Source organism: Glandiceps talaboti, chromosome 22 (assembly GCF_964340395.1).
Source record: "Glandiceps talaboti chromosome 22, keGlaTala1.1, whole genome shotgun sequence".
Classification (NCBI taxonomy): domain Eukaryota; kingdom Metazoa; phylum Hemichordata; class Enteropneusta; family Spengelidae; genus Glandiceps; species Glandiceps talaboti.
The window spans coordinates 9,310,361-9,328,536 of record NC_135570.1 but is presented as its reverse complement, the minus strand read 5'-3'; the positions used below and the strand labels follow the sequence as shown (position 1 = coordinate 9,328,536).

At 33.9% G+C, this 18,176-nt stretch overlaps 1 protein-coding gene across 5 annotated transcripts in view; it reads right to left on the bottom strand.

Annotated features, from left to right (window-relative positions):
- Positions 1-17,934, bottom strand: part of LOC144452112 (polycystin-2-like protein 1) — a 32,655-nt gene extending 14,721 nt beyond the window's left edge. For all 5 annotated transcript variants that reach the window (XM_078143129.1, XM_078143130.1, XM_078143132.1 and 2 more), the window contains exons 1-5: positions 17,417-17,934; positions 13,044-13,157; positions 8,237-8,367; positions 1,389-1,642; positions 654-878 (exon numbers count right to left, since the gene is read on the bottom strand). In XM_078143129.1, the coding sequence (XP_077999255.1) occupies positions 654-878; positions 1,389-1,642; positions 8,237-8,367; positions 13,044-13,157; positions 17,417-17,774 (1,082 nt within the window). In that variant the 5' untranslated portion in view covers positions 17,775-17,934. The remainder of the gene's footprint in view (positions 1-653; positions 879-1,388; positions 1,643-8,236; positions 8,368-13,043; positions 13,158-17,416) is intronic.
- Positions 17,935-18,176: the final 242 nt, after the last annotated feature.

Sequence of the window (18,176 nt, the reverse complement as noted above, 5' to 3'; positions counted from 1 at the left end):
GAACCATAACTATTATGACCTGTTCATACATTGTAAATGGTACCCTCTCACAAGTTGTACATATATGAATTTATACCATGGTTGTTGTACGAGTTTATTCAACAAACTTGTTGTTTTTTGCAATAACAATTCACATCTATATCATTAGATTTGCGATGCTCAAAATATGAGTCTAAACACTCAGAATCGTCATCTCATTTTATTAAACCTGCACTACCTAAACCTGGGACATTTTTTTCATCAAATAACCAAAGATATATTCCTCTAAAATTGGTCAATTATTTATATGAAGACACTGTGTTAATTAATGGTCAATATTATCTGTAGATAGTGTAGTGGCAAGTTTGAATCTTTAGTGAAAGATTGTTTTGAACCTGTCACGTGACCATGTTAAAACTGTACTGGAGTAACTGGAGTGTGAACAAATAAACTGTAGCAATGGTAGAAAGAATTTTCTCAAACCAGATCACAAAATGTTGTAATTTCAGTCACATCTGTTTCAGGTTAGTTGGTTTCTATAACAATAATGTAACTAGTTCTCTATCTCGTACTAAAGACTTTCTAGTATCAGAACACAACAAGAATTTGGTGATTTTTTGTTTCCACTGTACATCTAACTAACTAATTTACATTTGGCTTGGGAGAAGACTTACCTGACCACACAGAAGAGATTGATGTTGGCATTGTAGACGGTGAAATCTACAAATGTAGCCCGAGTGCCACGATCTAACCACAGATTGGATTTCAGTGTGTCTACATATCCAACTGAGGTTGCCTTGTCATGAGTGAGATCCTGATAGAAGCCACCACCCCCATAGGTTGTCAGCTTACCCCAGTGACCAGATCCATCCAACTCCTCCTCAGTGGAATATGTCCATCTATTTACATAAAAAAAAATATCATTTATTATTCACCATTAGAATGCACCTTAAGGGAATATAACATCACTGTCAAACTAATGGTCATTATAACACCATCTTTCATCTGGACACATCTCCATTTTTGATTATCTACAAAACATTTCACTATAAATTTCATGGTTGAATGAAAAAAACGAACAGACTTACAATAACTTATGTTTTGATCACTGTTAAAAAGGGTTTCTTTCCGTGAAGAGCTCTCTACTTTCTAAGACAACAATCTATTTTTAGAGAACATGCTAAACATATACTGCTTTGAATGATTCAACATCATGGAGAGATTATAAATTTGTGAATTATCTGAGATAATTTGATGGGGTGACCAAGCACATTATTTGGGTGCCATGATGGATTATGATCTGATTTTACAGTGGCCAATAATGAAATGAATAATGGATAGAATCTACAAAATGGAAAAGGGCAGAACATGACAAATAATATCACTATAAATGCACTCAGTTCACTTACGCTGTGCCATTCATCAAGCCAAACGGATTGCGTTCCTCCACGCTTTCAGAATACGCATCGTAACACTGCTTTATTTCTGATTCAAAGTCGGAATGCACTGTACAAGAGTCGTTGGTCACTTTCAGTTGTCGTACACGTGGTACTCCTAGCAGCTTGTTTTCATAGTATATGTAGCCCCTTTCTTCATCTGTTAAGTTCTCACCATTGTACCATGTCTCCCAGTATAGACCATCAACCATTGGACCTTCAGCAAACTAGAATCAAGAGAGATTAGCTTCGTTAGATAGTTCCATCTAAAAACAGTCACATGTACAAACCTACAACAACAAGTGTCAATAGCATCATAGCACAACTGACAATATTGAAATAACATTGATCTATGTTGTTATGAAGGAGACAGAGACAGACAAACAGACAGGTATACACACACAAACCCACATAAATGTGCACACAAACAACCTCTCCAAATACAAACCTATAGACACAACTTTTCCAAATACAAACCTATACACACAGACACAGACACAGACACAAACACAGACAGACATATACACAGACAGACACAAATGGACATAGACACATACACACAAGGACACAGACACACAGACATAGACACACACACACACACACACACACACACACACACACACACACACACACACACACACACACACACACACACACACACACACACATGATATCATATGCCCCCCTTTGTCGCTGGGCTTCCACATCAAATTCTACCACAAGGTACAAAAATATCTACAAACTTTACCAGATTCACCAAGTATCATCACCAGTGTTTCCAAAGTTAGAAATAACACTGTAAATGAATATTTTACTCAGTTTGAAGTGCATATCATTAATTACTCTCACCCTTTTTTTTCATCAAATTACTTTAACAGATATTTCAGCTGGGAGAAAATGTTATAATTGTAAGATATTCAACTAGTTCCCAATAACTAATGTATGCACATTATTAAGCCTAACACACACTGTATTACAAAGGACATTTTTTACCACTACATATTTCTGTATTTTTCATTATGAATGAAATTAGCCAAAATTTGTTTTTGGTGAAAAGTTCTACATGTACAGTAATATTATGTACTTGAACTCAGGACTAATTCCGTACATCATTTAGGGGGAGGGAACTACAGTAGGCTGAGCTCAGTCAATCTATCATCTTTTCCTACTTCATATACAGCCATCAATCATATACATCCATTCCCTAAGGCACTGATTATGAACTGTTCACATTTTAGAATATTTCAAATCATAAATTTTGATTGTGATGATTCTGAAATGAAAATGTAATACATAATCTTGCTGTCTTCACTCACAAAAACAATCTTTATTTTATTTGAGGACAGCAATTGTATTTTAAATCAGCTAATGCGTGGAAATATTGAAGTATTAATTCAATTTTAAAAGCTTGGTAACACAGACGAATAACCCTAAGTTTATACCACATGATCCAACCTGTATGCTTTCCAATAAAATATACACCATACATAGCCTGCTTGTTCTACATCACAACAATGTATTTTGCAGTGCTCATAATGTAACATTCAAACTTCTGCCATTTTTATCCTTTGGCAGGTACTATCCACCAAATATTTTATCTTCATTCATAAAAAAAAATACTCCACCTAGAGAACTACTGGTATAGCACACTCTATGATGAAAATAAATAGTAACTTACAAATTATGTTAGTAACAGTTCTTCATTTTACATTCACACCTTAAAAATTTCACAATTTACGATTTTATGGAAAAGACGGCTTCATCTTTATGTTTTGAAAAGAAATGGTCGTTGCACTTTGTACGATAATAATTTATTAAACAAATTTATTTTATATGTACATAGAAAAACACATTTTCAACAGATTACATAGAAAATAAATTGGTGATGAGAAGGATAAAGGATTGAAATGGCAGTTTTTATGATCTTTATTTTGAAATTTTATAGTTTATGAAAAATATAAAGATGAAATTACGAGAATTTGTCCACCTTTCTATTTCACCATAATGTAATCAGAAAATTCAATAAAATGCTGGTAGATTTATACCCAATTAATCACCTTCACTAAAACCCTGAACTAGATTGCTGATTACAGTTTATACATGTACAAGTACTATATCATGGTATCCTCTGCCATGCAGTAACTACACCCACATTTTAATCAATGGCTATACATTTTGTGTTGGCAAAATTTGGATTTTTTTTTCACCTGCTAATAGCTACATCAGTATTTATAGAAATGGGATTATTAAAATGTTTATGATGTAATGAGGTACTATCTTAAATTTGTTATTTTTACAACTTTTAATATGATTTGTTTGAATCAAAACGGAGGCAACATCAATTCAGTTTTATACATTGAAATATGCAGTTTATTTTCTTTGTTCTCCATCATTTTTTTAGGCAGTCTGTAACCTGTATGATGTTCTTGGTGGTTACTTTTGTTTGATATTGAAATACCCATATGTTATTCAGACAGACACGTTGAACCAATGTCATATGACTGGTAAAGCTCTCTCTAGTTATTCATATTCTGTATAAAACTGGCATGTGACATAATTTCTTTTTAATACTAAAATGTCAAATAACTATGGTCACGATTAGTAATCAGCTTAGTGTATACTACTAAAACCACTTCCATCACACTGTTTTGATTTGCTCCTAAATGAGTCTAACATATAATTTGTGAAATTAATCCAGACAAAAATGGGACCTCAGTTACTGAATGTTTCCATGGAAACCCTTCATACACAATCTTCCTCTGCCCTTTGATATTCATCCCATCACATTGGAGTATCACAGATTACCAGTATACAACACTATAAGATGCTAATAATAATAAAATTTAATATATTTTCTAGCACTAATTCAAATCCTGTAATGAAAGTTGAAACCCAGACATCAAGGTTTTGGTGAGCATGTATACATATACATGTATGTCAACAAGTATGTCTTGTTAGTTAAAGATGAAAAATGATTCCATATACATCCATCCATATGTCTCTTTTATAAATTTCAAGGTTCCCATTTCAGTCCATTCCTATAACAAATACTGTGTTGATGAACTATTAAAATCTAGCTGTCAACGCAATACATCAATTATACAGTGACATTTTTCCTAGTTCACAATGAAACTCCCCCACTGAGAACAGAGAATAGTAGTAATAAGTGTTCCTTGGGGCTGCTCAGACAACAACTGACAATTTACAGCGATAATTTATTGTATTGTACCATTTGTGTTAAAATGACTAGTAATAATGAAATCATATGATAATTACAATAACTCCACAGTTAGTAAAAGACTGTTTAGTAGTTTGGTGTACAAAATGACATAATAATACATGTTTTTTCTATAGTATTTTCCCCATATTGTACTGAATGTACTTTATAATTACCACCCCAGGCACAGATCTATGACAGTATACACTGGTCCTTTATACTTCCTAAACTCCCTGGAAAGCATACAATCTCTGCTACCTCTATAAGCGCATAGGATTAGATCCCTCACATAGCAACCTCTATCCTACCAGGTCCCCCAATTATAAAGCTGGTTTGACTGAGGCACAATCATGGTTCAAATCTTGCCCAAGGAATTTAGCCATTCAGAAACAAATGGCATCCGTAAGACTCAAACCAACAAACTTGTAGATTCTAAGTAAACCATTTTACTAGTTGAATGCACTGAGGGGGACATGAGGTGGGTGCCTATATATGAGTTTTTAGCTCGGATCACTTATCCCCATCATCTTGGGTGATGCAAGACTCAGTAATATCATCATACATTACACATAATATTGGATAGAATAGCATTGGGGAGTTAAGGTCATTACATCACAGGACTACTCTGTGAATCTGTTTCACAATTTGTACAGACTAAGTGTCTTTGAAAAAATGTATATTGATTGAACCAAATATACTACAATATTACATGTTTACAATTTAATATCGAACAACGTTTTCTAGCATTTAGTCAGCCTGGAACTCATACTCAATGCAGGAAATTTCATTTCCTTTTTGTGTAGCACAGGAAAGTGTAGATTCCTGGCTATATTTGAGAAGAAACAATATCACATTTAATACAGCAAACAGCTCATTCTTAACATTCATAAAACAAAGACAAGGCCATTAAAGTTATAACATGATCTTAATTGGGAAGGCGAAAAAAAAAAATAATAGTGTGTTCCAATAACATGGCCAAAGAAAATAGGGTAGGATTTGATTTGACCTGATTTGATTTGATGTTAACATCTTTATACTTTCAATTTTTTTTATCATGGCATCCTACTTGAAAAATCAATGTAAAACAACATAGATCGAAGTTCTTGTTTGTAACTCAATAAATTACAAAAAAAAGATTAATAAAATGTGTAAAATATTTGTTCTTGTATGTACAATAACAAACTTTTTCCACATTTTTTTAAATAACCTTTTGCTATGTACTGAGTTACAAACACACCTGGTCAATGTTGTTTCACATTGTTTTTTCAAGTAGGATGCCATGATAAAATTGTTTCATAAACCAAACATTGAAAGAAATACGCAATCCTCATCCATACAACCACTTTAACAACACATGCCTACTTGATCATATTTGTGTATGTTACTAATCACTTCACCAGGGTTTGTGTGATTTTGATCACTGTGTTCTTTGATATGCTGCCACATAATTTATTAGACTGTGGTGTATGGTTGTAAAGTTTACATAGGATTCATTCGTTACATTTACACGTAACAACCAAAATATGAATTCACGTCAACTTGTGTATTCCAACAATACTAAACAGCACAAGCTGAGCGTATATGTGGGAGTAGTTTTTACCATATATTCCAATGGTACTAACAGTATTGTAGTCTGTACGATACAGACATTCATGCCACGCTATCAGTCAGTACTCATCACTGGTTAAGAAGCTCTGATAGCACTGAACAACACGGTGTACCTTACAGTCTAACAGTGTTGTATAAAGGCATACTTAACCAACCACTTGCAAATGACAGAACTCAAACCTGGTATTAGGATTATAACCACAAACAATCCAATGACGTAATTCATCATTCATAGAAAAAATGTTCAGGAAATCCTTACTTTGCAATCAACCGTTCTAACAATGCCATGTCATAGAAGACATGCATAGACATTAACATTATACTAGAATAGTTTATATTAATTCTTTTGCAAGTATTTTTACCTGAGCAAAAAGCTTATAAACTCAGCTTGTGCCACTTTAATTCTTAGCTGACATCATTTTTTGCAGCCAAAATAAATGATATAATTATGAATCACTAGTCTGAATTCTGTGATGTCAGAAGGAAAATTTCCATTGTATGTTTTACAGACAGTTTATAAGTTTCAGTATTGTATTGCATCCATTGTGTTACTTTTTAAGTTTACGTGACTATGTACCATAGCTCCCTTAAAATCTACGACAAGAATGTCATTATATTAAAAAGATATATATTTGTTCTGAAATATATTATCTAATTCTATACATATATGGCCATAGTATGTTTTTAAATGAATCATTATGACATCCCACCCTGATTCCAAAGATAATTTATTTCTAGTTGTCAAGTACAATGTAGGCATATACACTGTACATCATCAGTTGCATGCTTTATATGGTGAAACTTTTACAGGTTTACTTCATTATTTTCAATGCTATCTCCTAGTTAGTATTCATTCCTAACTAAATAGTGCTAACAGAAACTTAGTAAGGACACATCACAGCTAATCAAATCCAAGCAGAATGGTTGTCACCACTGTAAATTAAACTAGTCTGTGAGTCATTACAAGAGATGAATTTCAGACGGTACTTTCGTAATCTTTCTTCTATGCAAGAAATTTCTATTATCAACATTCAACTGTTGATCTAAGACAGTTTTTAACCATTGCTTTGGGATGATTGGAAGATTGAATTACACGACCACAGAAAGGACTGTGTACTATAACCTCAATGTACATACTATATGTAAGTAATACACTGTTGTCATCATAATCGTGAATCAGTCTAGAGACATCAAAATTTGTAACACTAGCCAAGTCTTCATTTTAAAAGAGTTTTTCAGTGTGACTGAAAGCATGTGCCATCAGAAAAATACACATTCTGAGGGGAGAATGAACAGTTTGCTATTTTCCCCATTCCAAATAGAACATCAAATGTCGTTTTTAGCAAGTGTGTGTGATCACTTTTCATTATAGTTTTGAACAAAATTGTGGTCCTACTGGTACATCCCTTGTTGAACAAATATACAAGTGTACACAGCATACACTGGTATGTATATATGTATACTCACAAATGTGTGAATGCCACATACATATACACTTATGTGCATATTCACTCACTCATACATATATTTACAGTCACAGTAATGATAATCATTATCAGATAATGTATGTATGTATATAAGCACCAATGCATACGCATATGCATACTCACATCTATGCAAGCATGCCCACATATGTGTACACACATAAACACACACATACACACACACACACATACATACATATATACATACATGCATACATACATACATACACACATATATACATACATACATACATACATACATACACACATACATACATACATACATACATACACACACACACACACACACACACACATACACACACACACACACACACACACACATACATATTACATCTACATGTGAACACACATATGCATGTATACATCTGTTTATATTTACCATATTTATCAAATATCAAGAGACATGCTAATCTCAATACTAGTCAATCTTTCAAATGAGACTAGGAATTTTTGAATTCTATCCTACAAACTACAAACTAGATACCCACCCTCCACCAATCCATCATGTTGGTCATTCCACGGTATGTGTTCTTTGTATCAGGAAACTGACTGTCCAAGAACAGCTCCGACATCACCTTGGTGTAGTAATACATGGTGGAACTGGTCATACCAAATGTAACTGTCAATTAAACAAACACATTATATCAGATTCATTGTAATAACACTGGTTTTGCTACAAGTTGTCAACAGAGAAGGGGATATACGGTTAAACTGGTATAGTTTCCTGTACACTTAATTACAATAATTGTACTCATGATAATTCTGTGTGCTGTAAAACATCTGGTAAACACAGGTAGATTTGACCTACCTGCCTTCCTACCTACCTACCTACCTACCTACCTACCTACCTACCTACCTACTGCCTTTACCAAGAGCACTAACTATCTTTTTATTCATACTGGACAGTTCTGAGAGTTACTCTTACACTTAAAAGTTCCGAGAACGTCATTCACATTACAGATTCACGCTGGACGGGTCTGAAAGTCATCTAACTTTGTAGTTCAGAGAAGGCCATGCCTATTGGAATAGTGTCTGGAACAGTTACACATTTGTTTACTTCTTGTCTCTAAGGTTGAACTGAGAGCAACTGTTCTTGATGACAGACATAGCATGTTGTATCGTAAACTGAATCCAAACCAAGGAGGCTTGAACTCTAGCTGGAGTAAGAAAGAGTGAATGAATCAACCACTCTGCCACCAACAACCCATGGCCAGTCATGTCATGCTCACATTACATAGAGTCAGTATGTGTTCCACAGATACTATATTTCAAAGAAGTGTCATCTCATTTGATGCCATGCTCTTTCTAGTCTGTTGTAATTAGACTCTATTCTCTGTCCGTGTTTGATTCCATGTTCAAATGTCTGCATGTGTGTGGCATCCATCAATGAATGAATGGTACACAATAAATAGTCAAAGCTTCAAATGAATGGAGAATACTGACTCATTGTACCACAGCTATACATTTTTATTCAAGCTAGGGAGTATGGGCAATGGATAGGAATACGGTTAAACTCTCTAGCATACAGCTGATTTGTATCACCTTCACACATGTTCCATAGTGCTCAAAAACTTTGCGTACTTTGACATAATTACTAAACTATGTTTAGATCCAAATATGAGAATTTTTTAATTTCCTTTGCTTTCCAACTTACCCTATCGCATATGAAAAACAAAAGGAGCAAAAGGAATAAAATGTCTCCATAAACCTTATTTTGACCAGTCAAATAATTTGACTTGACAAGTCTGTGTGAGTGTGTGTGAGTGTAATTACTTCTTACATTTATACATAAGTTACTGCCAAGACTGACTGACTTTCTTTTCCAGCCCCATCATAATAAGTCTACAGGCTATCCAAGGGTTCAAATATCTCCTTGTGAAGTGAGATCTTGAGATTCAAAGCCACAGATAGCGTCTAGACTAACGGTACATCATTTACACTGTTATTTCATATAGATTGACTCTTTTAAGGCACAACTGGGCAGAACTGTGGTTTGGCAGCTAGCACAATATAAATTGTATTTGATTAATTAATCAATTGATTTATCACATGGAGATCAAAACTTGGTGTTTTTATTGAAATTATCGGTCACCTACAGGCAAAGCTTACAAGGGCAAGACAGTATCCTCTGTTCGTGTCTATTTATTCAGCTACACTGGTGGACACATTTGTCATTTCTGACAACATTTTGACTTTTGACACTTCCATTAAACCACAAACTATGGCAAAAGCTATAAAATTGTGTCCTTTGAAAGAGAAAATAACTATGAACACTGTGTACCATTATTATTTACAAGTTACTTTAACACACAAAGTACATGTACACAATGTATGTATTTTTTTTTTGTACTTCAGCACTCAGCCAAAGAAAAATACCTATTACTCAAACTGTTGAGGAAATTATGGCCAACAAAAGTGAAAATCACTTAATGTGATGTGAAACACAAAACTGAAGTCGATAAAAGCCTCAAGTGAACAGCCTAATTGACTAATGACAAATGAGAAATGAGAACATGGATACGTATATACCAAGAAAAACCTACATAAACACAACTGCATGAAAATACCTCATCAAATATATAGTTTGCATATGGTGTTACAAATCAGGGCTAAAACTTCAACTCGGCAAAAAAAAACCATTGTCTGCAGTTTGAAAACATTATTCAATCACTTGATGTCTTAAAGTTGTTACAGCAGTGTTTGTGTTGTGTGTATCTGGAAAGTCGGCAAATATCCAGTGGGTATTATGCATGGAAAACTCATGGTTGCCCATAGTTACTGACACCAGCTATGTAAATGATGTCATTTGTATTGCAAAGTGTGCCCCGTTTGTTATCCCTTGAAATGTGCAAGAATGTTGTGAAACCTGTTGCCGTTAATTTCTGATCACCTCCTATTTCTCCTAACACAACAAATGATGAAGCAAGCACCTAAAAACAGCCTAATCAATACTCTCTCAACCCCTTTTCACAACAATTACAAATTCATAAATTATTCAGACTGAAAACGTCCTTTAGTTTGCAAATAAGATTACAAAGTAAAATCAATGACAAAGTCTAATGTTGTGATCAAAAACATTGTACGTTTTTTCCCTTTATTCCACAAGTCACATGAAGAAACAATCTCCCATTGCATTAGTCCCTTGTCAGAAAAGTGAACAGCTCAGCCACAGTCATCAGGAAGAAGCAAAGTAATTTCGCTGCAATGAATGTCGTCATCACCTGTTGCCATGACGAGGCTAATTTACATAGGACAAGTCTTGTACATTAACAGGTGCGTTGTGAAATAGTGCCGGAAAGACGGTATTCAAAGAACTATTGATTGGCACTCACACGAACGTGTACGCTTGAAACATTCTACCTCTCCTCTTCATTAAACATTCATGCAATGTTCCATCTTAATTGTGTGTATAAATACAAAGGAAAAATATCATGGGAATAAATTCAAAGAGTCTATGTTGTTTTTTATGTGATATAAAATATATTTACTCTCACAATTCATTTATAAATTTCTCGATAAAACTCATCAACACCATTTGATGTAAATTCTTCAATTTTTTAAAACCATATTTTCGAAATGTAAAAATTTGTGAAATGCAAGAAATTTTCATTTTTTCTGAGCATTTGGGATAACCAAATAAATTTACAATATTTCTGATCATTTCCACATTTCTTTTACTCTAATTTCCATAATCCTATTCACTAACGAGAAAACATTCCTGACCCCCCCCCCCCCCCTAAAATAATATAATGCATTAATGATATTATCGGCCTATACAAGTGTGTGCATTGCTAAACACTATCTGAAGGTCATACACAAGAAAATTAACTATAATATAAAAATGAAAAATTTCCAGCTGAATGAGTAAATATAATGAACGCAATCAAGCAAGTCTGAACAACAAAGAAATACCAGTGTTATTGGATATTTCATTGCTAATATCAATTTAGTTAAGTACTTTTTTCCTCCAAAACGGTTGCTAGGAAACACTGAAAAAGTTCATCATTATTAGAAATACAACATCATGTTTATAATTATACAAACAATAGGTTGTCATCGGGGATGGCATTTATATTTCAATAATCTAATATTTTGATAATTGTCTGTTGGTTTCATGAATCTTGCAAGAGGGACAGAGATAGCAACACCTTTGGATAGATGTAGAAAGTTTTGGTTCAGTGATGATGAAGAATGATGATGATACATGCAAATTCATCAAAATTATCTAAATCATGCATGGTTTGGTAATTACTTACTTTTAATGAACCACACCACTTAGGGAAATGAAATCTAACAAGGACCAACCTTCCAACAATTGAAAACATTATAAAACAGTCTGCTGTATAGTAAATTGTTCCTGTGGGTACATTTTCCGTTACTTTTGTGCCAAAGACAACTCAATCAACAAATGTTTTCTTACTGGTAAAATCTGCCCAAGCCTTGAGTGCAGAATGCTGGGGGCAGATGTGTGTACAAGCCAGTCATTGCCTCCATTTGATTACACAACAAAAAAGAGATCTTAATACTGCCTGAATTACAAGAGATACCCTTAGGCAAAATAAAACTTGCACAATAGGGTAGAAAAGCTATATCACTCAAGTCCATGACAAAATAAATGTGTACAACATGTGTTATCTCATCTCCAAGCACACTGGTAAATAAATCAAATCAAATGGGACCAAGTTGACATCACTTTCAACAATTCAGAAGATCAACTTTGTCTGAATTCCATTCCATGTTTTATTGGATCTGGTGAGAATAGGTCATGATAGTTCAACTTTAAAAAAAGTGCAGCTGACTCAAGTTGCAAGACTAAAACGCCCAAGTGAAGTCAAGATAGCAAACTAGGTCTACATACATGTATGCTTGGGGCCCACACATCAAAATCCAGCACAGACAACTGAATGAAATGAAAACCTATCCCTCTGAACCAAAGACACCAAAAACTATTCAGAAACTTTCCAAGAAAAATTGTATCAACACAACTGTCTGTAAACTTTAAACGCATCTAATATTTCTCCTATATCAGAATAACATGAATATTTATTGAAATAATGATGTCAAAATTTTGATGGAAAAGTGAGTAAAAAGTCAATAATTATAGAAAGTTTTGACTTACCAATACATAAGACCACAATGAAGAGATAACTATAAACAGTTTTGACTTACCAATACACAAGACCACAAGAGATAAGTTGAAAGTTTTGACTTACCAATACACAAGACCACAATGAAGAGATAAGTATAAACCAATACATAAGACCACAAGAGATAAGTTGAAAGTTTTTGACTTACCAATACACAAGACCACGATGAAGAGGAAATAGATGATAAGTTCTCTCAGAGTGGTTCGTACGTGGAGTTCCCTGTCTGACTTGGTGTCTTCTGTTTGTCTTGTCCTCCATAGTGCTGTCAAAAACAGAAAATATTTCTTTAAATTCAAATACAGTTTATCAATAATGAACAAGAAATGTATGATCTAAATCTTTACAACAGATTGTGTCCTTAGTTTATACTGTAAAATGTATCTGTGCCAACTATAAGCAAAACTGTTTTATTCATATTATTATTTAATATTTGTTTTTAAAAAGACAACAATTTCTAACTTTTTGAGTTTATAATATTAAGACCATTTGATATGTCAAAAGTATATTTTTTTTCTCACTTTGATCAGCTCATAAAAACAGACTGCTTTCTTAAAAACACTCCAAAATCAATATAAAAATAAGGAGGTATGAATGGCTTGCATTTTTTCATATTTTTAGTTTCAGATTTAGGATATTGTTACACATTTAATCAAATTAAAAAAGTAGTCTGGTCTGTTTTTGCTCATACACATAGTAATCTTTGGTTATTCAAAGACAAAATCACTACAAAACCATAGCAAAGCCGGCCTTTGAATCTATTTTAGTGTCTTAATACACTTATGAAACAAAGACTGTGAACTGCTTACATTATTGGTTAATTAACAAAATCTAAATTTACAACAAGATAAATCCTAATTTGACAAAGTATGCGTGCGGATTAAAGTCCACCTTGCCCTCTAGGCTATTCTTTGTAACCACTGAAAGACAAAGATAACGCGAACCGTTATGTATTGTTGAAGCTCATTTGCATAAATGGTGAGGGGGAAAAACCAGATGATATTGATCTATTTGCCGAACACTTTCTTTCAAGGCTGTGGTACGATATTCTACATAGTTGGAAACATTGAGTATGTATTTCGTATTCATGAGATTAGTTCGTTGATCGATACCTCGTTGCGCAAACCTCGTTGCACAAACTAGAAGCTCACAATGTTTTGTCGAACACAAGAATTGACAAATGATTTGGAAAAGGAAATTAAACATCGAGATCTGGAATTACTCCTGTCATTTTCATTCTGACACGAAATCATTAGTGGATAGCATTATTTACTTGTATGTGTTATATGAAGTTCATCATAATATTGAAGGCTGTTACTAATATGAAATATCCGTTGACAAATTATCAACAATCAAACAACTTCCAACTGCAACTATTTCATAATTATATAGACAACAACATTCTAGAGGCAATATAATTACAGTTTACTACGTCATTATTTTCATCATGAAAATTAATCCATGGAATTCTTTGGTGAAAATTAAAGGTATTTTCAACTTCAAAATGTTAATGTCAAATTACACATAATGTTAAAAATTAATATTAACATAATTCAAGAATTTATAAGAAATAACAAGTCGACAACATCGATGAGCTTTTAGTAGGGAGACAATTTTTACTGTGTCCAAATGATTAAAAGTAAGTTTTCTCTACCACACAGTAAGAGATAGAGCAACACCAAATTTTGATGCATCATAAGAAATTTGTGTCAGTCAGTGTCAGCAAAGTGTAAGATTGGCTTACATGCAATTAAAGACATTAATTATGCAATAAATATAGTAAATTAAATAGTTTTGCCGAGCTATAATTTATAACTTCACTAAACCTTTTCACACAAAAAATTAATTCTGCAGATATTTTATGCCTATGTACAACACACTAAATGACATCACAATATATGCAGAGGATACAAGACAATTTAAATGTTAAAAATCCAGCTAAAATTTGGAATTTTTATTGAGTGTTATTTATCTCTCAGGTAATTCTTTTTCTAAGAAATTTCTTCATTTTTATTGATCAATACTACCTTGCATACATCTTTTAGTACACAAAAGCTTAGATCGAACGTGACTCAAAGCATTTACTTATTCACATGCAATGTGTATGCCTTTGAAGTAAACTCAATAATGTGTTTGGTTGAAATTATCATTATGAAATTCAATACATAAAATAGCTTACACTGGTTTTGTGCTGAATGACGCACTTGTGTCTTTCATTCCACAATCAATGTATCCTTCAGGGATATGCCATATTTAACAAAATCCATCGCTCTTGTTGCTTTTACGAAAGATTATTAACAAGGGAAGTGTCTTTGACAAGTACTGCATCCAAATTCTAATCAATCAGTTTATATGTATTATTACTATTAGTAACCAACTGTTGCACTGCTTCTGGTGTATACAAATGAAGATAGATGCTATTTTGTGATATTCTACGATATACATTTACCAATTGCATTATTTTGTTACTCTATTACACTTTTTAATGAGTTTCTTTTTAACAACTTCAAAATTTTTTTAAAGAAATAAAAAAAATTTCATTTGAAAATGTTTGCCTAGTCTTGAATTACATTCTCCATATCTTCCTCTTCCATCAAATTTCTTCATACTTTTGAAAATTTGTTGCCGATAAAATAGAGAAACAAAACACAATCACGGACAAAAGTTACCGTGTTTTCAAATTTTACTATTATCACTTCCTAATTACTTTTTTTTGATAGTTTAGTCATTGGTATTTACTTTATTTCTATCATAAATGATAATTGGTATGTGTTTGCTCATGTATAATTTATTTCATAGCTTAATTTCTAAAGAATATGAAGAGAAATAACAACAAGCTTACTTGATTAAATTGCATTTTATTTTTCTGCATGGCCTGTTTTCATTTGCCTATAAGATGGATAGGCCTAAAGTAATTGTGTAATTGGTTCCACCTTAACCAGAATATTAACCCACCACCACCACCACCACCACCACCACCACCACCACCCCCTTTTTTTTTGGAAAAAGGCAAATTTTCCAACACAAATTTAGGCTACTATTAGTATACTAATTGTTGGGGCTTCACTATTGAGCTTGAAGAATTTGTAAATTAACATAATCATATTACCATTAGGTGTTAACCAAAATACATATATGTTGTTCATATTTTCTAACATTAACATTTTTCTAGGCAATTTTGGGTACTGTGTGCAAATACCAAAATGAGTATGGAGTTGGCATCACTTTTCAGTATCATGTTAACTAAACACAACCTACATGCTGATAAAACACCATACCATGCAAAAACCTGTCCTATTTGAACCACGAATTTGCAAGAAAAAAGAAAAAAAATATCTAAAGATGTGTTGTCATCCATATGGTTTAGCTGACATTTTCAAACAGAATTTGATTATTTCCATATTAAAGTTGGTATTTTTGAAAAACACAATTATCTATATCTACTTAATGACTGAAGATTGGGAAACATGTCTACAAAACCCAGGTTTGAAATATCTGAGAGCAAATTGAGCATTTTAAACATTTACATTTAATTGCCATTTTTCAGATAGCTTCCAATATCATGACATATAGTTCTCTGTATTTCTGTAAGAAGTGGTTCATTTTAATGCTCACCAACACAGAAGTACATTCTGGAATATGAGTTCAGGAATCGCTTAGCTACCGATGTTTATATGTGTAATAAAATGTAGTGACTCGTATACAACTCCTCCTTTCTGTAGTCACGTCCTATTAGCATCGCGTGAAAGTGATACATTTAGTATTTCTGATCATTTGAGAGGAAAAAAAAGAAGTTCAATCTTTCAAACCTACCTTGTTTTTTTTAAATCATGCAAATCTGCAAATTACTCTGGTTGGCACTACCGTTATAATACCAACGGTCGTGCCAACAGAGATGACATTTGGGTAATTTTGTCCAACGGTTTTGGCATCGATGTATGTAGAACTTAGCTGACATTTTGTCATCAAGGAGTCAGATGTTCCAAAAAGAGTTTCCACATCGTGGAGTTACAAAAACTATTTTCATGGCCTTGAGTCAAATTCCTCCTCTCTTTTATTTCCTTTTCTTGATTAATTCGCGACAATCCAGAAAAAATCCCGAAGAATCTCCGCGTGTTCGGGAACGCTTCGATCTGATCGAAGTAGTTTCAGCGAGTAAAACTGTGAAAGTGCGCGAGCGTTTCTAGTTTCTGCGATCGTAACTTTAGAATTTCCCTTTCCACTAATTACCGAATATCTGTCTGTCGCCGCTTTTCCCCCCTTTGTCTTTAGATAGGATTGCAGCTTGGAATCTTTTGACACCTGCTATTCTGAGTCAAATTACTCTCACTTATCCCAGGACAATTGTGCCTTTTCATTGCTTCTTGGCTTGAGATACCATTGTAATTTGTACAAAGTTCGTCGTTAAAAATACTCTCTGGGTGGAATTGACAGCAATAAATTCGAAATTTTGTAACTAGATTATCAATTTTGTGACAATAATCCATTTATTTATATCAAACCTTGTAACAGTTTTATACTTACATCTGATACCACGTCCAACTTTACTACAACAGCCCTGTGGCTCTTCCAGTTTTGCTTTGGTTTGGGCATCCATTACCCTCATATGCCCGTCAACGTAAACTTCACTCTCCATGGCAGTTGGTGCTTCGTCGTCGGGATATTCTCCATGTCCGTAACTGTTGTCCAAGGGTCCATCATCCAATTCCATGCCATCGTTGTCATGCCAGGCTTGCCTGGATTGAGCACTACTTGGTCTGTTGTTAGACGATCTCCTGCCCAATTCTTCTTGCACAATTCTATCCATTTCCAGTTCGTCGTGAGCTGACAGTCCACCAGCACTAGTTGGACGATTTGAGGGACTTACGCGCGTTTGGCTCATTTTCAGTGGGCTAAATGCGGCCCCAAGGATTCCTTACACGGTTAAATCAACCTTATTTACAAATAACGATATTTGATCGCTTGTAACCCAAAAATGGGACGACGAAATGTCGCACTTGTTGTTGTCTTCTTGCGGAACTCGTGTGCTGGGCGCCCGTCTCTGAATATTCACAACACAGTATTCGACAGGATGGTTGACGTCACGTGATTGACATGCAAATTTGGTTAGGAGAATTTCGTAAGCAAATCAGCAGGAGCCGGAGCCTATCTCAGAAGAACCGCTGCGTCACCAAATTGTACAGATAATATTATATTATTTTCCCCATTTCATATCCGAATAAAATGAAAAAAATTCCGTTCGAGTCCTCAAAAATGCACACGGCGACAGTCACTTCAAGTACGC